The sequence below is a fragment of the Protomyctophum parallelum genome, assembly GCF_964188405.1.
Source record: "Protomyctophum parallelum genome assembly, chromosome: 20".
NCBI lineage: Eukaryota > Metazoa > Chordata > Actinopteri > Myctophiformes > Myctophidae > Protomyctophum > Protomyctophum parallelum.
In genome coordinates, this window is record NC_139718.1 from 5,710,925 (window position 1) to 5,733,848 (window position 22,924).

Genomic DNA, 22,924 nt, shown 5'->3' on the forward strand with positions numbered 1-22,924 from the left:
TTGCTCTGAAAGAATATATACCGGTACTCAAAGATTAGCATGACCTACAAGTGATCTGCTATTTCTTCAATAGCTAGACCTACAAGTGATCTGCTATTTCTTCAATAGCTAGACCTACAAGTGATCTGCTATTTCTTCAATAGCTAGACCTACAAGTGATCTGCTATTTCTTCAATAGCTAGACCTACAAGTGATCTGCTATTTCTTCAATAGCTAGACCTACAAGTGATCTGCTATTTCTTCAATAGCTAGACCTACAAGTGATATGCTATTTCTTCAATAGCTAGACCTACAAGTGATCTGCTATTTCTTCAATAGCTAGACCTTCAAGTGATCTGCTATTTCTTCAATAGCTAGACCTACAAGTGATCTGCTATTTCTTCAATAGCTAAAGTATAACATAATGCCCAGAATGGGTTTTAAACCAGAGGATCCTCAGGTTTCCTGAATCCTAGTCTCTCTCTCTCGACAAACCGTTGACATGGGCGTCAAATTCAAGGAAAAGAGGGCGCCGTTTTTCGGATTGCCCTGAAACCTAATCTCATGATAGGCGAGTATTCGGCCAAAAATAGATGAACCTGCGGCAGAAATTGCTGATCTACAAGGCGAGCTCACAATGTGTCGCGTTGCGAGCTTGCAGATTGTATATAATAGTATATAGTTCATGTGGTTAACCCATTCTGAACGGGATCCCATTTTGGTGTTAGCATCATGTTATGCTTTAGCTATTGAAAAATAGCAGATCTACAAGCTACGAGCTTGTAGGTCTGCTATTTTTGAAAAATCGAAGAACGACTGACACTTTTTTTAGAATCTGATCTCAGGTCAGAATGGGTTATAATCAGACCAGTGTGTGTGTCCAGTGGAAACCTTGTATGAATCTGATCTCAGGTCAGAATGGGTTAAAAGCTCAAAGGTTTTTGCATTTACATGTGACATTTACAACAGTATACTATTGTGTATGTACTATGTACCCTTTGCAACGTAGTACACATTATGAATCAATTATATTTGCATTGAAGCCAGCCTGTCTGGCATCAGGCGTGCCTTCTGAGTGGAGCTCGTCTCCGTCTTTGTCACTAACAGCCCAAACACTCGTTTCTTTACTCACTTTTGCGTGAATACACAAGTGAGTGAACATCGCTACGGATCAGTGTTGATTTTGTCGACTAAAACGAAGACGGAAAATGCTCGTCGACTACCTTTCTCACTGACTAAAACTAAATGGAAAACGAAATGAAAACTAACTATGATGACTAAAATAAGACTAAATAATATTGACAATTTTCGTCAACAAATAAAAACTAGACTGAAATGTTAGGAAGGGACTATAGTGGACTAGAGATCCAGTATAAGTCATTTTACACTTGGTTGCGTGCTGAAAATAGCTGATCTACAAGCTCACAACGCGTCACTAGACTAAAACTAAATGAAGTTTCAGTCCAAAGACTGACTAAACTAAAATCAAAAATTGCTGCCAAAAACGACACTGCTAGGCACTGACGGCCATGAACTTTTAGTGACGATTATTTTTTTATTTATTTTTTTACAGTATTGACACATAAGAATAAATATTGCATTTCTGCTTGGCTTTTAGGCTTTGGTAAAATGGCCATAGCACATAAAATCACATTGGAAATGGCAGATCTACAAGCTCAATGCCAAATGTTATTTATTTTCATTGGAAATATCAGATCTACAATTTCCGATTTCAGCAACAAAACATTTTTTTAAATATGAAGAAAACAAATTTAAACACACACACACGAGTGGAACGATTCTAACAATTCTGCTAAACAATTGTGACGAGCGCTACTACTAATTGCGATCAAGCATTTACAGTATATGTCATAATTATAATTGTGATTTGTGACGGGCCTAAACAACGTTTTGACGGGCTCCAGTCCTCTCAAAGCGGCGACCAGCCCCAATCAGTCGAAGAAAATGTCATCCGCAGTCAAACCAAGGGAAGATATGGGCTTGTCCTGTGGCTCAGCAGCGCGGCAACATGTGCCTTCTATCCCATTCTGAACGAGAACCCATTGTGGTGTTAGCATCATGTTATGCTTTAGCTATTGAAAAATAGCAGATCTACAAGCTCATAGCGCGCCACCGAGTGGCATGCTACGAGCTTGTAGGTCTGCTATTTTTGAAAAATCGAAGAACGACTGACATTTTTAGAATCTGATCTCAGGTCAGAATGGGTTAATCAGACCAGTGTGTGTCCAGTGGAAACCTCGTATGAATCTGATCTCAGGTCAGAATGGGCTATTTATAGACGCGAAAGGAACGGCTATTGATGTTGGCTCACAAGCAAGTCGACCCAACAATTCTCAGATGTTCGTTCGGGCACAAGAAAACACAACAGTCTTTAACCCATTCTGACCTGAGACAAGTAAGACGTGCAAACGCGGGAAGCGAACGCAGCTCGTAAATGGCAATAAAAACAATTAGAATAAATTACATACTTTTTTAAGGTTTTCTTTTTAAAGTTCTCTTTTTTGTGTTTTTTTAAGATTTTTTTTTTAAGTTAAGTTTTTTTGTGTTTTTTAAGATTTTATTTTTAAGTTACGTTTTTTTTAAGTTAAGTTGTGTGTGTGTGTGTGTGTGTGTGTGTGTGTGAGTGCGTGCGTGCGTGTGTGTGTTTTGTGTGATACAGCTGCGCCCTCTGGTGGCGGGCGGGTGGTGTAACAGCGGGACAGACACACACACAGACAGACATGATCTGCAGGGTCTCATAGTTAGTGCTCATTGCGTTCGCAATCAGATTCTAAAAATGTCTTCTAAATCCTGACAGTTTTCTGAAAAAGCTATGTTTCTATGTCAGTCGTTCTTCGATTAAAAAAAAATAGCAGACCTACAAGCTCGTAGTGCGCCACTCGGTGGCGCGCTATGAGCTTGTAGATCTGCTATTTTTCAATAGCTAAAGCATAACATAATGCTGACACCAAAAGGGGTTCCCACCCAAAATGGGCTAAGGCTTGTAATACTGTCCCTCATGGCACAGTCATGGTGGAATGCATTGAAGTTGTAAGTCTCTCTCTCTCTCTCTCTGAGGATAAGCCACTGTCACTCCAGGGTTTTGGTTATAGCGACCCTGACATTCCTTTGGTTAGCATTGTGGGTGGCAGCCGTGTTCTAAAAGCAGTAATGCACTCATGGCCATGTTATATTGCAATATACTGTACAGTACCATGGCTGGCTAGACTGTATGGCCCTGTGCTTTAACCCATTTTGTGCGGGAACCCCCTTTGTGTGTGTTAAACATTATGTTATAGTTTAGCTATTGAAAAAATAGTGAAAATTTGGCGCAAATCTTTGAATACATATTCTTTCACAGCGAACGTTATTAACTCAAACCTTTGCTTCTGCGGGGTCCCTGGAACAACATATTTTCAGATGGGGGGGGGGGGTGGGTCGGAGGCCAATTACATAATTTTTGGAGGCCTTGACATGAAATATTGAGCACCACTGATATAGAAACGGGTGCAGTACTTAGTTTAGACAGTTTTTGGTTTAGACTATTCATTGGGTTAGACCAGTCATTAGTCCTACATCTACAACCTATCTCAAACCCTCACCCTAAACCTAACCTCCCACGGGGCAGCACACCTAAACCTATAACCTTAACCCATGTCTAACCAATGACTAGTCTAAACTAAGTATGCACCCCATAGAAACATGAGGTATTTCAGAAATCTGTCAGGATTTAGGATTTTTAAATATCGACGTGGGGCCTAAATGGGTTAATCATTAGGCCCACTGGCAGAGCCTGACCAGAGGCCTTTTGTGGTGGTTCTGGATAACCATGGGTCTCGATACCGACCCGATACACTGCACTGCACTCCCTGTGGGGGTGTGGAACGCGTGTAGTCGAATGTGAAGTCGGTGGGGCGAACGGTTCTCGAGTTACGTGCATTATAACCGTACACGCGCGCACACACACACACACGCAGACACACACACACGCAGACAGACGGAGACGTGGCACATTTATCCCATTTTGGGCAGGAACCCCTTTTGGTGTTAGCATTATGCTATGCTTTAGCTATTGAAAAATAGCAGATCTACAAGCTCATAGCGCACCACCGAGTGGCGCGCTAAGAGCTTGTAGGTCTGCTATTTTTTTAAAATCGAAGAACAACTGACACAGAAACATAGCTTTTTCAGAAAACTGTCATTTTCAAACAGACATTTTTTTAATCTGATCTCAGGTCAGAATGGGTTAAAGTAGGATTCTGGAAGCTTCTTGACATGAAGGTTTGAGCACCAGAGCACCACTGATATGTTTTTCGGAAAACTTATCAGGATGTCGAAGACATTTTGTATGTTCTCGGGTCTCAATGGGTAAAAAAAAAAAGAAATTGGAAAAAAAGACAACCCCAAAAAAACCAAAACATCTGCCTTCTCTCTCTCTCCTCTCGTGTAGGTTCTGAGGAAGTTCCGGGCCCACGAGACCAACCTGCTCATCGCCACCAGCATCGTGGAGGAAGGCGTGGACATTCCCAAGTGCAACCTGGTGGTGCGCTTCGACCTGCCCACGGAGTACCGCTCCTACGTGCAGTCCAAGGGCCGCGCCCGCGCGCCCGTCTCCAACTACATCATGCTGGCCGACAGCGAGCGCACGCGCGCCTTCCAGGAGGACCTCAAGACCTACAAGGCCATAGAGAAGGTACGCCGGGTTTTTTTAGAGCTCGAAACCTCGTTTTTTAGCCCCGAACTAGTGAGAATAGCCGATCTACAACGAGGCTCACGACTTCACTACCTCTTATTAACACCCCAATCGCCCAGGACGAAGTTCACCGTCACCTTTCTGTTAGTAACACCCAGCGCCCAGGACGAAGTTTTATCCAAAAGACGAAGTTTATTGATATGAAAACGGGTCGCATCGCTCCACAGCCTGGGAGCGCCTGTTGCGCAATCCTCGATGTTGCGCCAACAGTGAGTCATCGAAAATGGTTCCTCCCCTGTTTACGGAAATCTTTTTTTCAGAAAACTGTCAGGATTTTAGAAGGCATTTGTAGAATCGTCCTCAGGTCTAAATGTGGGTTAATTTATAATTTCTTATTTTTTTTAACCCAGATATTGAGGAACAAGTGCTCCAAGTCGGCGGAGGGCGGCGACTACGAGGTGGAGCAGGTTCTGGACGATGACAACATCCTGCCGCCGTACGTCCTGCGCTCCGACGACGGCGGAGGTCCGCGCGTCACCGTCAACACCGCCATCGGACACATCAACAGGTCAGGGGTCGTCTTTATCCCATTCTGACCTGAGATCAGATTCATACGAGGTTTCCACTGGACACACACACTGGTCTGATTAACCCATTCTGACCTGAGATCAGATTCTAAAAAAAATGTCAGTCGTTCTTCGATTAAAAAAAAATAGCAGACCTACAAGCTCGTAGCGCGCCACTCGGTGGCGCGCTATGAGCTTGTAGATCTGCTATTTTTCAATAGCTAAAGCATAACATGATGCAAAATGGGTTCCCGTTCAGAATGGGTTAAACCACATTAAATTCACTTTGTCACTCACTTTGCCACTCAATCTGCCATTCACTTCATGAATGCGCATACCCCTCTATAATCACTTATTTTGGTCTTGTTTTCACAGACCTAGTTGCTTATTTGCGTCGTAAAATCTGGCAGCGCCGGTAGGTACCTGATATAGGTGACGTTTTCGTCTTTTTTTTTTAATTCGTCCTGTGTGTTTTGTCTTCCCATCATTACGGTTATTTCCAGAAAAAGAAAATGGAATTTGAGTTTTATGGTTTCCAGGTCTTTTAGGCATTGACGCGTTGGGAGAAAAACACATTTAGTTTTAGAGGTTGTGAATATGAATAAACAATGGGATAAAAACCTTAAGCTGTTGTCCAAGACGTTGCCCAGACTGTCTGCATTAATATGCCTTCATAAAAATGACAGGTTTTTCTTTCTTTTTGTTTCTACCAATTACCAATTAACTGTCTGCCTGTAATGAAACCAATGTTTTTTAGGGCATGTGCTCTGCAAGAGGCTCTGTCTGTCTGTCTCTGTCTCTGTCTCTGTCTCTGTCTCTGTCTGACTGGCCACAGAACTGACCGGTCAGCAGTGTGCTCACTGCCAGTAGGGGCCACATAACTGACCGGTCAGCAGTGTGCTTACTGCCAGTAGGGGCCACAGAACTGACCGGTCAGCAGTGTGCTCTCTGCCAGTAGGGGCCACAGAACTGACCGGTCAGCAGTGTGCTCTCTGCCAGTAGGGGCCACAGAACTGACCGGTCAGCAGTGTGCTCACTGCCAGTAGGGGCCACAGAACTGACCGGTCAGCAGTGTGCTTACTGCCAGTAGGGGCCACATAACTGACCGGTCAGCAGTGTGCTCTCTGCCAGTAGGGGCCACAGAACTGACCAGTCAGCAGTGTGCTCTCTGCCAGTAGGGGCCACAGAACTGACCGGTCAGCAGTGTGCTCTCTGCCAGTAGGGGCCACAGAACTGACCGGTCAGCAGTGTGCTCTCTGCCAGTAGGGGCCACAGAACTGACCGGTCAGCAGTGTGCTCTCTGCCAGTAGGGGCCACAGAACTGACCGGTCAGCAGTGTGCTCACTGCCAGTAGGGGCCACAGAACTGACCGGTCAGCAGTGTGGGCCTGTGGCCTAATGCATGTCAAACTGGGGGAACTTGGTATTATATTACATGTATTCTTATCGAATGGGGTCGGTTACATTTTCTCTTTCCGTGCCCCGTGCTGACCCCTCTGCTGCCATGGCTCTCTTCCAGGTATTGTGCCCGCCTGCCCAGCGACCCGTTCACCCACCTGGCCCCAAAGTGTAAGACGTCGGAGACCAAAGACGGACGCTACCAGTCGACTCTGTTCCTGCCCATCAACTCCCCACTGAGGGCTCCCGTTAAGGTAAACAAACCTGTGGGTGTGGCTGAGAATGGAGTAGCATGGAGTGTTGGAGTTTGGAAGCGCTCGTTGGAAATCACTCTACTGTCCTGCGTACCACCTGTTTCTAAATGTCACAATGCAGGAGGCAGCTAAATGTTGGGTTATTGAAAACAAGCACTTCCAAACTCAAAAGGCCAGAAAGTAGTTTTTTGCCACTCAGTGGGCGTTCCCGCATAACTTCCAGGTACGATGATGTCACGCGCATACCCTCTATTGTTGACAATTGGCAGGCAATGTACGGCACCGTATTTATTCATCTCTGTGCTGTGCTGTAGTATATAATATAATATATATATATATATAATAGCAGCCATGGGAACTCCTCGAAAAACTTTAGCTGACGTCGTGTGTTCCATGTGCAGCTACAAGTTAGTACAATAATATCATAGTGTCTGTGTCCGATCAACTCTAGTTTGAACCTTGGTTCCTATTTTCCTACCAGGCTTCCATTTGTGTACACGGTTCGAAAAAGAACATCACACTGCCATTGGAATGATATTTATGGTTGTTATTATGTTATGTGTAGCTGTTAAACTTTTTTTGGAAACCTAATAGGCCTTTTAAAAGGTATGAATCACTGCATTTGGTCACCCTAGAGGAGAAAATTACAACATTTTAGAAATGCTCCGAAATGTTTTCATATGCAGTACCATCCAGTGGTGGAAAGTAACTACCGGTAAGTACATGATGACGCACTATGAGCTTGTAGATCTGCAAATCTTTGAATATATATATATTCTTTCACAGCGAACGTTTTTAACTCAAATCTTTGCTTCTGGGGGGGGGGGGGGGGGTCCCTGGAACAATATATTTTCAGACCGGGGTCCACGGGCAAATACAGATAATTCCCGGGGTCCTTGACATGACATAGTTTGAGAACGCATTTTATTGATATGAGAACGGATCGCCGTCGGCAAAAGTGGTCCGTGTGTTTATAAATCGACTGGGCGCTATAATGTAATGGATTAAATATCCCTGGGCGTTATAGGTGTTAACAGGGTCCTATCGTGTCTTTCTGTGTCTTAACAGGGTCCATTCATGTCTTTCTGTGTCTTAACAGGGTCCTATCATGTCCTGTGGCAGACTTGCAGAGAAAGGAGTTGCGCTGCTATGCTGCGAGAAGCTCCATAAAATAGGTAAGAAAATCTCCTCTGGCTCCCAAACTGTGGAATGAACTTCCCATCACAATCAGAGCTGCAGCCTCACTCTGCTAAAAGGTCTACATTGTAAGAATCCTGGGTAGACCGTTTCCCTCCTTCAGATTCATGACCTTATTGTTTGGCATCAGTTTAATGTTTATTCATTTATTTTTTTAATCTCTGCCTAACCTGTCGTTTATTTCACTGCGGTTTACCTGGCCTGGATTTTTATTGGTTCTTAAAACTGTCCTTTATTGGCTTCTTTTTTTTTTGCTTGGCACTTTAATGATGTTTTTTTATTTCCTTTTCTTTCATGAGTACTTGAGCTCTGGAAAAGTTCTATTCAAGTCAAATGTATTGTTATTACAGAAGGGGCAAATAGACAATGAAACTAACGCATTTTAACCCATTCTGACCGGGCACCCATTTTGGTGTCGGCATCATGTTATGCTTTAGCTATTTAAAAATAGCAGACCTACAAGCTCATATCGCGCCACCGAGTGGCGCGATATGAGCTTGTAGGTCTGCTATTTTTGAAAAATCGAAGACACTTTTAGAATCTGAACTCAGGTCAGAATGGGTTAATAATGAAACTGTCAGGATGTAATAGACATTTTTAGAATCTGATCTCAGGTCAGAATGGGTTAACGACATAAACGAGGCATAGAGTCAAGAGACAGTTGGGCAGTTTGAAAATCTGGCATCCCGTGCATCTCTGAGGGCTGGGCGATACGAAAACAAAACATTTTATCATCTCTGAGGGCTGGGCGATACGAAAACATCTCTGAGGGCTGGGCGATACGAAAACAAAACATTTTATCCACTACAGATCCGTCTACAGATATTAGTCTAACAGACCCCCATTTAATGGCATTTCTATCTCTGGGACCCCACATTTATATTGTCAAATCAATGTTAATTGAACTCTGAGAGTTCAGAGTTCAGAGTTACTCTCAGAGTTACAGACCCATAAGGGTCCATTTGGTTCCAAACTATCATTTAGCTGGGGACCCCCTGGAGCTCCCTCAAGGACCCCTTTGGGAACCACTGGTTTAGGAAACGGCAGAGTAATCTAGTGAGACAGTAGCGACACTAGCGTTGACACAATGGAATGCGGAAGTGTTCATTCTCTATCTCAATAGGCTATAGTTCCAATATAGTTCCAATGTTTGGAACTATAGCCCATAGCACACCGCTGGAGAGATCAAAGCGTGTCTAGTAAGAGAGTAGAAACTCTGGGAAACGGTACCAGCAGCGTGGGGGAGTTTTTATTTAGCTTTAATCCATGCCCCCTCCTCCTCCTCCTCCTCTCCCCCTCCCCCTCCCCCTCCTCAGGGGAGCTGGACGACCACCTGATGCCCGTGGGCAAGGAGACGGTGAAGTACGAGGAGGAGCTGGACCTCCACGACGAGGAGGAGACCAGCGTCCCGGGCCGACCCGGCTCCACCAAGAGGAGACAATGCTACCCCAAAGCCGTGAGGACCCCATTAACACAATGATTAGAGACAGTGCTACCCCAAAGCCGTGAGGACCTCATTAACATGATTAGAGACAGTGCTACCCCAAAGCCGTGAGGACCTCATTAACATGATTAGAGACAGTGCTACCCTAAAGCCGTGAGGACCTCATTAACATGATTAGAGACAGTGCTACCCTAAAGCCGTGAGGACCTCATTAACATGATTAGAGACAGTGCTACCCTAAAGCCGTGAGGACCCCATTAACATGATTAGAGACAGTGCTACCCCAAAGCCGTGAGGACCCCATTAACATGACTAGAGACAGTGCTACCCCAAAGCCGTGAGGACCACGTTAACATGATTAGAGACAGTGCTACCCCAAAGCCGTGAGGACCCCATTAACATGATTAGAGACAGTGCTACCCCAAAGCCGTGAGGACCCCATTAACATGATTAGAGACAGTGCTACCCCAAAGCTGTGAGGACCCCGTTAACATGATTAGAGACAGTGCTACCCCAAAGCCGTGAGGACCCCATTAACATGATTAGAGACAGTGCTACCCCAAAGCCGTGAGGACCCCATTAACATGATTAGAGACAGTGCTACCCCAAAGCCATGAGGACCCCGTTAACATGATTAGAGACAGTGCTACCCCAAAGCCGTGAGGACCCCATTAACATGACTAGAGACAGTGCTACCCCAAAGCCATGAGGACCCCGTTAACATGATTAGAGACAGTGCTACCCCAAAGCCGTGAGGACCCCATTAACATGATTAGAGACAGTGCTACCCCAAAGCCATGAGGACCCCGTTAACATGATTAGAGACAGTGCTACCCCAAAGCCGTGAGGACCCCATTAACATGATTAGAGACAGTGCTACCCCAAAGCCGTGAGGACCCCATTAACATGATTAGAGACAGTGCTACCCCAAAGCCGTGAGGACCCCATTAACATGATTAGAGACAGTGCTACCCCAAAGCCGTGAGGACCTCATTAACATGATTAGAGACAGTGCTACCCCAAAGCCATGAGGACCTCATTAACATGATTAGAGACAGTGCTACCCCAAAGCCGTGAGGACCCCGTTAACATGATTAGAGACAGTGCTACCCCAAAGCCGTGAGGACCTCATTAACATGATTAGAGACAGTGCTACCCCAAAGCCGTGAGGACCTCATTAACATGATTAGAGACAGTGCTACCCCAAAGCCGTGAGGACCTCATTAACATGATTAGAGACAGTGCTACCCCAAAGCCGTGAGGACCCCATTAACATGATTAGAGACAGTGCTACCCCAAAGCCGTGAGGACCCCATTAACATGATTAAGAGACAGTGCTACCCCAAAGCCGTGAGGACCCCATTAACATGACTAGAGACAGTGCTACCCCAAAGCCGTGAGGACCCCATTAACATGACTAGAGACAGTGCTACCCCAAAGCCATGAGGACCCCATTAACATGATTAGAGACAGTGCTACCCCAAAGCCATGAGGACCCCATTAACATGATTAGAGACAGTGCTACCCCAAAGCCGTGAGGACCTCATTAACATGATTAGAGACAGTGCTACCCCAAAGCCATGAGGACCCCATTAACATGATTAGAGACAGTGCTACCCCAAAGCCGTGAGGACCCCATTAACATGATTAGAGACAGTGCTACCCCAAAGCCGTGAGGACCCCATTAACATGATTAGAGACAGTGCTACCCCAAAGCCGTGAGGACCCCATTAACATGATTAGAGACAGTGCTACCCCAAAGCCACGAGGACCCCATTAACATGACTAGAGACAGTGCTACCCCAAAGCCGTGAGGACCCCATTAACATGATTAGAGACAGTGCTACCCCAAAGCCGTGAGGACCCCATTAACATGATTAGAGACAGTGCTACCCCAAAGCTGTGAGGACCCCATTAACATGATTAGAGACAGTGCTACCCTAAAGCCGTGAGGACCCCATTAACATGATTAGAGACAGTGCTACCCCAAAGCCGTGAGGACCCCATTAACATGATTAGAGACAGTGCTACCCTAAAGCCGTGAGGACCCCATTAACATGATTAGAGACAGTGCTACCCCAAAGCCGTGAGGACCCCATTAACATGATTAGAGACAGTGCTACCCCAAAGCCGTGAGGACCCCATTAACATGATTAGAGACAGTGCTACCCTAAAGCCGTGAGGACCCCATTAACATGATTAGAGACAGTGCTACCCCAAAGCCGTGAGGACCCCATTAACATGATTAGAGACAGTGCTACCCCAAAGCCATGAGGACCCCATTAACATGATTAGAGACAGTGCTACCCCAAAGCCGTGAGGACCCCATTAACATGATTAGAGACAGTGCTACCCCAAAGCCGTGAGGACCCCATTAACATGATTAGAGACAGTGCTACCCCAAAGCCGTGAGGACCCCATTAACATGATTAGAGACAGTGCTACCCCAAAGCCACGAGGACCCCATTAACATGACTAGAGACAGTGCTACCCCAAAGCCGTGAGGACCCCATTAACATGATTAGAGACAGTGCTACCCCAAAGCCGTGAGGACCCCATTAACATGATTAGAGACAGTGCTACCCCAAAGCTGTGAGGACCCCATTAACATGATTAGAGACAGTGCTACCCCAAAGCTGTGAGGACCCCATTAACATGATTAGAGACAGTGCTACCCCAAAGCCATGAGGACCCCGTTAACACGATTAGAGACAGTGCTACCCCAAAGCTGTGAGGACCTCATTAACATGACTAGAGACAGTGCTACCCCAAAGCCGTGAGGACCCCATTAACATGATTAGAGACAGTGCTACCCCAAAGCCGTGAGGACCCCATTAACATGATTAGAGACAGTGCTACCCTAAAGCCGTGAGGACCCCATTAACATGATTAGAGACAGTGCTACCCCAAAGCCGTGAGGACCCCATTAACATGACTAGAGACAGTGCTACCCCAAAGCCATGAGGACCCCATTAACATGATTAGAGACAGTGCTACCCCAAAGCCGTGAGGACCCCATTAACATGATTAGAGACAGTGCTACCCCAAAGCCATGAGGACCCCGTTAACATGATTAGAGACAGTGCTACCCCAAAGCCGTGAGGACCCCATTAACATGATTAGAGACAGTGCTACCCCAAAGCCGTGAGGACCCCATTAACATGATTAGAGACAGTGCTACCCCAAAGCCGTGAGGACCCCATTAACATGATTAGAGACAGTGCTACCCCAAAGCCGTGAGGACCCCATTAACATGATTAGAGACAGTGCTACCCCAAAGCCGTGAGGACCCCATTAACATGATTAGAGACAGTGCTACCCCAAAGCCGTGAGGACCCCATTAACATGATTAGAGACAGTGCTACCCCAAAGCCATGAGGACCCCATTAACATGATTAGAGACAGTGCTACCCCAAAGCCGTGAGGACCCCATTAACATGATTAGAGACAGTGCTACCCTAAAGCCGTGAGGACCCCATTAACATGATTAGAGACAGTGCTACCCCAAAGCCGTGAGGACCCCATTAACATGATTAGAGACAGTGCTACCCCAAAGCCGTGAGGACCCCATTAACATGATTAGAGACAGTGCTACCCCAAAGCCGTGAGGACCCCATTAACATGATTAGAGACAGTGCTACCCCAAAGCCGTGAGGACCACGTTAACATGATTAGAGACAGTGCTACCCCAAAGCCGTGAGGACCCCATTAACATGATTAGAGACAGTGCTACCCCAAAGCCCTGAGGACCCCATTAACATGATTAGAGACAGTGCTACCCCAAAGCCATGAGGACCCCATTAACATGATTAGAGACAGTGCTACCCTAAAGCCGTGAGGACCCCATTAACATGATTAGAGACAGTGCTACCCCAAAGCCGTGAGGACCCCATTAACATGATTAGAGACAGTGCTACCCCAAAGCCGTGAGGACCCCATTAACATGATTAGAGACAGTGCTACCCCAAAGCCGTGAGGACCCCATTAACATGATTAGAGACAGTGCTACCCCAAAGCCGTGAGGACCCCATTAACATGATTAGAGACAGTGCTACCCCAAAGCCGTGAGGACCCCATTAACATGATTAGAGACAGTGCTACCCCAAAGCCGTGAGGACCCCATTAACATGATTAGAGACAGTGCTACCCCAAAGCCGTGAGGACCCCATTAACATGATTAGAGACAGTGCTACCCCAAAGCCGTGAGGACCCCATTAACATGATCGGTACCAGGCTTTCATTTTGAGGACCCGATTAACACAATGACTAGCCTCGGTACCAGGCTTTCATTTTAACACAATGATTAGCCTCGGTACCAGGCCTTCATTTTAACACAATGATTAGCCTCGGTACCAGGCCTTCATTTTAACACGATGATTAGCCTCGGTACCAGGCTTTCATTTTGAGGACCCGATTAACACAATGACTAGCCTCGGTACCAGGGGCCTATTTCACGAAACTTGGATTAACTAATCCAGGATTTAGGCCAAAGCCAGGCTTTTTAAATCCTGATCTTTACAGCCTGGTTTATTCCATTCCACTAAAGCCAAGCGAGGCTCAGAATTGGTGGATTTGGCGAGCCGGGATCAGCAAGCCTGGCTTAATAGACAGTCTGGCTTTTTGTCTCTAGACCCCTTATGTGGATCACAGATTTACTGATCCTTCTTCTTCATGCGGTATTATGGCAGTTTGTATCCTTAATAGTTGCATTACAGCCCCCTTCTGTATATCTCATTATCTTTACTAATCTATTCAAGACTTACTGATACAAGGACTTAAGCTTCTAAGATAAATACTGCTGCTGTAATTAAAGAGAGAACATACTCTCAATAGTGGATAGACTGAATGATTAACTACCCCAAAAATATAGTTTACATTTTACCACTACTATTAACTTAAAACAGAATTCTTAATATTGTAAGCATAATGATATTGTCGCATTGTGATATTTGGCCATAACTCCCTCCTCTGAGGGAGCTACCTTTGGGGAAGGGGGTTGTTGTCCAGACAGGTCCGGGTCATGGGTTCATGTAGCATGCCAAAGTTTGTGCTATTGCCATTGAGAATGCATTGGGCGTTTAAGTTAAATAACTCAGAAACTACAAAACATTTCAAAGTAAAAGGTTCCAGCATGTGTCTCCACAGTAAGCTGAATTTTACAAACTGTGAATGGAGTTTCTAGGTGAAAGTGATTTTTTTAAGTGCCACTATCTGCCTATAAATGTCTCAAATTTGAAAGCACTATATTTCTAAAACGATGAAACATTTCAAAGATTCCTTTTCAGGCACACATGTCCACCGTAGGATGAACCTAAATAGGTTTGAATGGGGTTTCTAGGTGTAAGTATGTAGGACTAGTAGTGGGTGAAACGTTACAATGGTAATATGTTGTAAAACAATGAGTAATGGTAATATTTAGTGGTTTTCACTTTTACAATTTTTTTTAATAATAATATAATATAATATAATAATTCTTCTTAACCGTGCACTTGCACGACAGCAAACCTATTCATGGGGAACATTCACCAAAAGCAGCTGATCTACAAGCTCACAAGCTGTCATGATGTTGTGCAGCCTATACATTTTGGTTATTTGATTTTATATAGTGCTTAAATTAGTCCTTTAATGCAGACCGATACAAATAAGGCAACATAAACCCATAATAATTGAATAAATCTGGAAAACATCATTGGTTTGTGATCAGTTTGACTGCTTAATGAACAGTAAAGACATCAGGATTAGGTTAAACCAGGCTGTTAGCCTGTTCCGGAGCAGGCTAAGTCCAAAGCATTAGTTTCCATGGTAATTTATGTAGCATCACTTTCATGAAACCGAATCAAGCCTCAACATATCCAGGTTAACTGGTTAAGTTAATCTGGCAAGATCAACCAGCTTTCATGAAACCGGTTAAGCACTGATCCAGGATATATTAAGCCAGGATATGTGTTAAAGCCCGGCTTAATCTCTAATCCAAGTTTCGTGAAATAGGCCCCAGGCTTTCATTTTAACACAATGATTAGCCTCGGTACCAGGCTTTCATTTTAACACAATGATTAGCCTCGGTACCAGGCTTTCATTTTAACACAATGATTAGCCTCGGTACCAGGCTTTCATTTTAACACAATGATTAGCCTCGGTACCAGGCTTTCATTTTAACACAATGATTAGCCTCGGTACCAGGCTTTCATTTTTGTTGGTGCAAAAATGTAAAGCCTGGAGGAACGCATTGGCCGCTCTGGTCTAAAAGTGGGAGTCAACCCTTCCGGGTGGGCGTCGCTCCAAATGATGTGACGTAGCGCTGCACTAGGGGGAGAGGAGGGGCCGGGGGTGACGGACAGATCGATGAGATCCAATCAGGGCGCGCGCAAATCTCAGCCGCGACCCGCCCCCTCTAGACCAGAAACCTAACACGTTAGCTCAGGCTACACAATGATTAACACCTGCTGGACACAAGTGGTTGTTTCTGACAAAAACCTTATGATATTTAGCCGACTTAAAACTAAAACAAAACATTCCAGGTGACCAAAATGTGACTAAATGAAAACTATTCAAGAGACTTATGACTAAAACTAAATTCAAAAATTCAAAAGCTGTGAAAGTTTTTTTTATTTTAGCAAAGTTTTTTTATTTCAACGTCAGGCCTAAATGGGCTAACAACACTGAGTTGAGCTGGTGTTTTAACTAAGCATTATTTAGCTATTGAAAAATAGCAGATCTACAAGCTAGCTCGTAGCGCGTCACCGAGTAGCGTGCTACGAGCTTGTAGATCTGCTATTTTTGTTTTTTTCAACGTCGGGCCTAAACAACAACAACACTGAGTTCATTGGTCCCTCTTGTGTCCTGTCCCGTTTGTGTGTGTGTGTTTCCCGTCCCGTGTGTGTGTGTGTGTCCCGTCCCGTTTGTGTGTGTGTGTGTGTGTGTGTGTGTGTGTGTCCAGATACCGGAGTGTCTGCGGGACAGCTACCCCGTCCCGGAGCAGTCCTACTACCTGTACGTGATCGGCATGGTGCTGACCACGCCGCTGCCCGACGAGCTCAACTTCCGCCGCAGGAAGCTGTATCCGCCGGAGGACACCAGCCGCTGCTTCGGCATCCTGACCGCCAAACCCATACCTCGAGTACGTATCATACCGCTGACCTGAGATCAGATTCATACGAGGTTTCCACTGGACACACACTGGTCTGATTATAACCCATTCTGACCTGAGATCAGATTAAAAAAAAATTCTTCTACATCCTGACAGTTTTCTGAAAAAAGCTATGTTTCTATGTCAGTCGTTCTTCGATTTTTTCAAAGAATAGCAGACCTACAAGCTTGTAGCGCGCCACTCGGTGGCGCGCTACGAGCTTGTAGATCTGCTATTTTTTCAATAGCTAAAGCATAACATGATGCTAACACTAAAAGGGGTTCCCACCCAAAATGGGTGAGACGCCATCCTTTTGGTGGTGTTGTTTGATTTGATGATTGAAAAGCATTAACACGTTTAGACCGGAGATCAGATTCTACAAATCTCTTCTAAATCCTGACGGTGTTCTGAAAAAACCCTGTGTTTCTGTATCGGTGGTGCTGCTCAATATTTCATGTCAAGGACCCCCACAAAATATATATGTAATTGGCCGCCGACCACTCTTTCTTCTTCTTACCCCCCTGCCCTGAACCCAGATCCCCCACTTCCCTGTGTACACGCGCTCCGGGGAGGTCACCATCTAACAAAACGCTGTCTCTGTTTCCTTCTTCTTCTTCTCCTGCCCTAAACCCAGATCCCCCACTTCCCGGTGTACACGCCAGGGGGGCAGTCAGACAGATATTTTGTGAAGCCACTAAGGAAATCGTAGTTCATATAATGGCCTGTTGTGGCGCTGTCTTTGGACCCAGAAAAACCCATAGCCCCATAGAAGTCCATGTATTTGGGCCCAACTTCACCTAGACTGTATTACCTTAATAAACATGGTCATGAATACTTTCTGCTTCCAGTCACTAGTTTAAAGTCTAATTTCTGATGTCATAATATTCTTTTTGGAAAATTATGGTCCCATTAATTAAAAAAATGACCATAAAGTCGCGTATGTTCTGAGGGGCGTGGCTACCGTTACAGTCTATGATCGGGAGTCCCCTCCCACTCGAGTCAAAATAAAAACCAACAGAGAAGAAGGGGGGAAGTCCTGCCTCGTTGTCTGGGCCAGCCAATGGGCCAGCTGGGCCCAAACGGAGCCAGCCAATGGCCAGCTGGGCCCAAACGGATCTAGAAAGATGGCGACTTACAGTGCAGGAATAACAGGCTTCATTTTACGTCCATGTTAGACCCGGGGAACGCTTTGTCCATATTTTTTACAGTCTATGGTACACGCGCTCCGGGGAGGTCACCATCTAACCAAACGCTGTCTCTGTTTTCCTCTTCTTCTCCTGCCCTAAACCCAGATCCCCCACTTCCCGGTGTACACGCGCTCCGGGGAGGTCACCATCTCCATCGAGCTGCAGCGCTGCGGCTTCACGCTGAGCGCGGGGCAGCTGGAGCTCATCACGCGCCTCCACCAGTACGTCTTCTCCCACATCCTGCGTCTGGAGAAACCCGCGCTGGAGTTCAAGCCCACGCAGGCCGACTCGGCCTACTGCGTTCTACCTCTCAACGGCGGTAAGGAACGACGACGCACGATATAACCTGCCGTGGATTACAGCAACGACTGATTTCACTCATTTCCATTCCATAGAAGCCTCTTCTGTGAATGCATGCTTTGCTCACCGACAATAGCCAATCGATCTGCGGCCCGCGGAGCGCCCCCTTGTGGTGTGTCCCAGCTATAAATGGCATTAAATGGGGGTCAGTAGCCTCTGCATGTCAAACTGGGGGTCCTTTTCAAATGGGGTCTTGCCCTGAACATTAATTTCAGGGCAAGACCTCGACCTCGCGCGTGCAGACTCGGCCCCCAGCCTGGTACCGTAGTCAAAATATGGCCCTTGAAGAAAATTAATTAAGAGTGTCATCGATTGAGCTTGTAGATTGTCATCTACAAGCAGATCGTCATTAATGCACGCCTGCGTTGCTGCAAGCGCAGATGTCGCTAACAAAAAACGTATTATACTTATTAATTATTTTAATGACAGTGATAGTAGCCACTACTCCCAAGAAACTCACTAGCCTGGTCCCAGTCAGCAGCGCTCTGGGAGAAAAGAGCAGCTGATTTCTATGTTTTGATTAGGCATTTCTATACGGTAGTTTAAAGCACGGCTGTTTCAACCAATCCATTTGCCTCCTCGAAACGACCTGTTGTATAATTCTGCCTTAATCACTCTTAACATATTCTGAACGGGAACCCATTTTGGTGTCAGCATCATGTTATGCTTTAGCTATTGAAAAATAGCAGATCTACAAGCTCATAGGGCGCCACCGAGTGGCGCGCTACGAGCTTGTAGGTCTGCTATTTTTGAAAAATCGAAGAGCGACTGACATTTTTAGAATCTGATCTCAGGTCAGAATGGGTTCATCAGACCAGTGTGTGTGTCCAGTGGAAACCTCGTATGAATCTGATCTCAGGTCAGAATGGTTTTAACGGGAGGTTTCCATGGTTTTATTTGTGTGGTTGCTACGTAGCTCTCTGAAAGGTTGGGGGGACGTGTCACTGCTAGAGATTCTCGTTGTTCAGCATTTATAATTCTGGGGGGAGAAAGTACAGTATGACCATGATCACATGGACACTGTACATTATTACTCCGTTCTCTGTTGCCCTAGAGAGTTCATAACAAAACAAGAACGTAGCACACAGTCTTTTAGAAGGACAGGGAAAAGGCCTGCACTTCCAGAATGACCTTAAAAGTACGCCTGAGTGAAATTAGCATTTATAATTAGATCTTGCGCCATGATATATCAGGTGTCGTTAATTCAAGACAATAAAGCAGTCCACTGTAATCAGTGGTGGCCTCAAGGTCAAGGTCTGTACTTAACCCATTCAGGCCTGACCTCAAAAAAATTAAAAAAAAAATCTTCTAAATCCTCCAGTTTTCTGAAATAAATATTTTCACGATTTTTCAAAGATTGCTTCTTGAAGCAAACGGACAACTTTAGCCAATAGTTTGTACCATTGTGTATTCATTGTTATCCTTCAATAGTTCCAATAGTTTGTACCATTGTGTATTCATTGTTATCCTTCAATAGTTCCAATAGTTTGTACCATTGTGTATTCATTGTTATCCTTCAATAGTTCCAATAGTTTGTACCATTGTGTATTCATTGTTATCCTTCAATAGTTCCAATAGTTTGTACCATTGTGTATTCATTGTTATCCTTCAATAGTTCCAATAGTTTGTACCATTGTGTATTCATTGTTATCCTTCAATAGTTCCAATAGTTTGTACCATTGTGTATTCATTGTTATCCTTCAATAGTTCCAATAGTTTGTACCATTGTGTATTCATTGTTATCCTTCAATAGTTCCAATAGTTTGTATTGATTGTGATACTTCTCGGTCCTCTCGGGTCAGTGGGGGATTCCAGCACACTGGACCTGGACTTCCAGTTCATGGAGGACATTGAGAAGTCTGAGGCCCGCATCGGCATTCCCACCACGCAGTACACCAAACAGAACCCCTTCACCTTCAAGCTGGAGGACTACCAGGACGCTGTCATCATTCCAAGGTACCGATCACAACTCACCCTTTACCTAGCCTCGGTCCCAGGCTTACTTATCTAGGAAAAGAAAAGCCTGGTCACAACGTAAGGCAGAGAAGCATAAAGAAAAGCCTGGTCACAACGTAAGGCAGAGAAGCATAAAGAAAAGCCTGGTCACAACGTAAGGCAGAGAAGCTATCGGCGGACGTATCCTCCGGAAAATCCGTCGGCTGTATTTCCCCCCGGATACGATATTTTCAATCACAACACTCACAATCACAACACGTGTTTCATTCGCGGGAGAATGTAAACTGATTTGTAAAGCATCAACGTCATTTCCTTGGGCAATACTTCCGCTAAAATACCGCAACTTCCGATGATAGTCTTTTCAGCTTAGGTCTTGCCCAGGGTGCTCTTTACCAGGAATTTAACCCATTTAGGCCTCACATCGAAATTTAAGAAATATCTTTTTAAAATGTCATTTTTTTCTGACATTGATTTCTATATCAGTGGACCCCCATCTGAAAATATGTTGTTCCAGGGACCCTCCCCCAGAAGCAAAGATTTGAGTTAAATACTCCCTCCCTCTCTCTCTCCCTCCCTCCCTCTCCTCCTCCGCTCTCCAGGTATCGTAACTTCGACCAGCCGCACCGCTTCTACGTGGCGGACGTCTACACGGACCTCACGCCGCTCAGCCGCTTCCCGTCGCCCGAGTACGAGACGTTCGCCGAGTACTACAAGACCAAGTACAACCTGGACCTGTCCAACCTCAACCAGCCCCTGTTAGACGTGGACCACACCTCCTCCAGGTCATTAAAGGCTCATACATACTGGAGCGGTGGTCACCTCACCACCGGAGCGGTGGTCACCTCACCACCGGAGCGGTGGTCACCTCACCACCGGAGCGGTGGTCACCTCACCACCGGAGCGGTGGTGAGGTGGCCGTGGCGGGAACCCCTTTTGGTGTTGTAAATGTTTGATTTCACTCCTCCTTCCGGGTAGGAACAGATATTCTAAAATATTAGCCAACCCCTCTATCACATGGAACTATTTTTTTGGACGTAGTGATATGGACAGAGGGGTAAAAAATGACCGAAAGTTGCGCAATACAAATGACGTTAGTTTTGTGGATTCATTTACTTTTAATGCTTGGACCCCTGTGCCCCCCCACAACTACTTAACGGGACTACTTAATATTAACCGAAACCAGAGCAGAACTCCCACCACGGGACTCGGGCAATCAATTTAATACAGTTGCAACCACTATATTAGTAACTTTTTCATACAACTTAAATTAAAACAAAATCGGAACTATCCCTTTAAGGTAATTTAAGACACTGATGAAGGCTGGATAGCCGAAACGTTTGTCTCCTGTCCAACAAACATGTAAGAATAAATTATTGAAATGTAGTCTTGGTGTGTGCGCCCCATTACCGTTCATGTGAAAAACGCCAATTACATGCTCGCAATGCTTAGCAGATTACTCAAGTTCACAATGCAATGTGATGCTGTGTAGATGGACCATTTCTGCTGCCTTTCTTTGGCACTGTCGTATTTAACCCATTCTGACCTGAGATCAGATTCTAAAAAAATGTCAGTCGTTCTTCGATTTTTTTTTTCTTCAAAAATAGCAGACCTACAAGCTCGTAGCGCGCCACTCGGTGGCGCGCTATGAGCTTGTAGATCTGCTATTTTTAAATAGCTAAAGCACGACATGATGCCAACACCAAAATGGATTCCCGTTCAGAATGGGTTAATAGGTTAAAAGAGCGACTCCTTCAGGAAGTGGATTATTCACTCTCTTCCTGACGTTTCTTGCCTCTGCCCTTTCTCAATAGTTTGGAAAGTTTTTTTTTTTTTTTCAGTTTTTCTTTTTACCCCAAGAAAGTTCCCTCGGTCTGTGGAAAGGGTAATGAGATGGATGCTAAGCCATTAAGGAAGAGAATCGTATAATTCCACTTCATGCATTAACTTGATTGAATTGAAGGCCGACCTGACCCGGGTCACGGTGACCGGCTCTACGGAACCAGAACCTCTGAGTCACATTCACCAGAGGTGGAAAGTAACTAAGTGCTTTTACTTAAGTACAATTTTGAGGTATTTGTACTTGACTTGAGTATCTCCAATTTCCAGTACTTTCACTTCTACTCCACTACATTCAGAGCTCACTTTGGCGATTTTAATTTAGATTAGAAAACGTACATTGACCACTTCAACCCTATACATTTTGGCCATTTGAAAATAGCAGATCTACAAGCTCACAATGTTGTGAGCTTGTAGATCTGCTATTTTCAATAGACTTCTGTACACATTTTGAACTTGTGAACTGGGACATTCTGCAATATGAAAACTTTTACTTTCAGTACTTTTCAAGTACATTTTGATGCCGATACTTTTGTACTTGTCTTTTACTGAAGTACATTTTCAATTCCGTACTTTTACTTGTAACGAAGTAGTTCTAAATTGCAGTATTGGTACTTTTACTTAAGTAAAACAACACTTTTTCCACCACTGACGGTAATTTTAGCGTGGTTGCGGAGAGGCCTAGGCAATTTGAAGGAAATTGCTTGACTTGGAGGATAATGCCCCGCTTTTTTTTCTTGTTTTTGTGGGCAGGGGTTAGTATAACTGGATGTTGTTTTCGTTGTGCGGTCCAGGTTAAACCTGCTAACTCCTCTGTTTTCCTTGTGTGGTCCAGGTTAAACCTGCTAACTCCTCTGTTTCCTTGTGTGGTCCAGGTTAAACCTGCTAACTCCTCTGTTTTCCTTGTGCGGTCCAGGTTGAACCTGCTA

The 22,924-nt window shown here is 45.0% G+C and overlaps 1 protein-coding gene across 1 annotated transcript in view; it reads left to right on the forward strand.

Moving 5' to 3' along the window:
- dicer1 (dicer 1, ribonuclease type III) overlaps positions 1-22,924 on the forward strand; it is a 69,362-nt gene that overhangs the window by 19,533 nt on the left and 26,905 nt on the right. Inside the window, exons 10-18 of the mRNA XM_083792846.1 lie at positions 4,430-4,672; positions 5,083-5,240; positions 6,757-6,889; positions 7,989-8,064; positions 9,403-9,542; positions 16,468-16,647; positions 17,949-18,162; positions 20,006-20,159; positions 20,759-20,941. Coding sequence (XP_083648972.1) covers positions 4,430-4,672; positions 5,083-5,240; positions 6,757-6,889; positions 7,989-8,064; positions 9,403-9,542; positions 16,468-16,647; positions 17,949-18,162; positions 20,006-20,159; positions 20,759-20,941 — 1,481 coding nt within the window. The remainder of the gene's footprint in view (positions 1-4,429; positions 4,673-5,082; positions 5,241-6,756; positions 6,890-7,988; positions 8,065-9,402; positions 9,543-16,467; positions 16,648-17,948; positions 18,163-20,005; positions 20,160-20,758; positions 20,942-22,924) is intronic.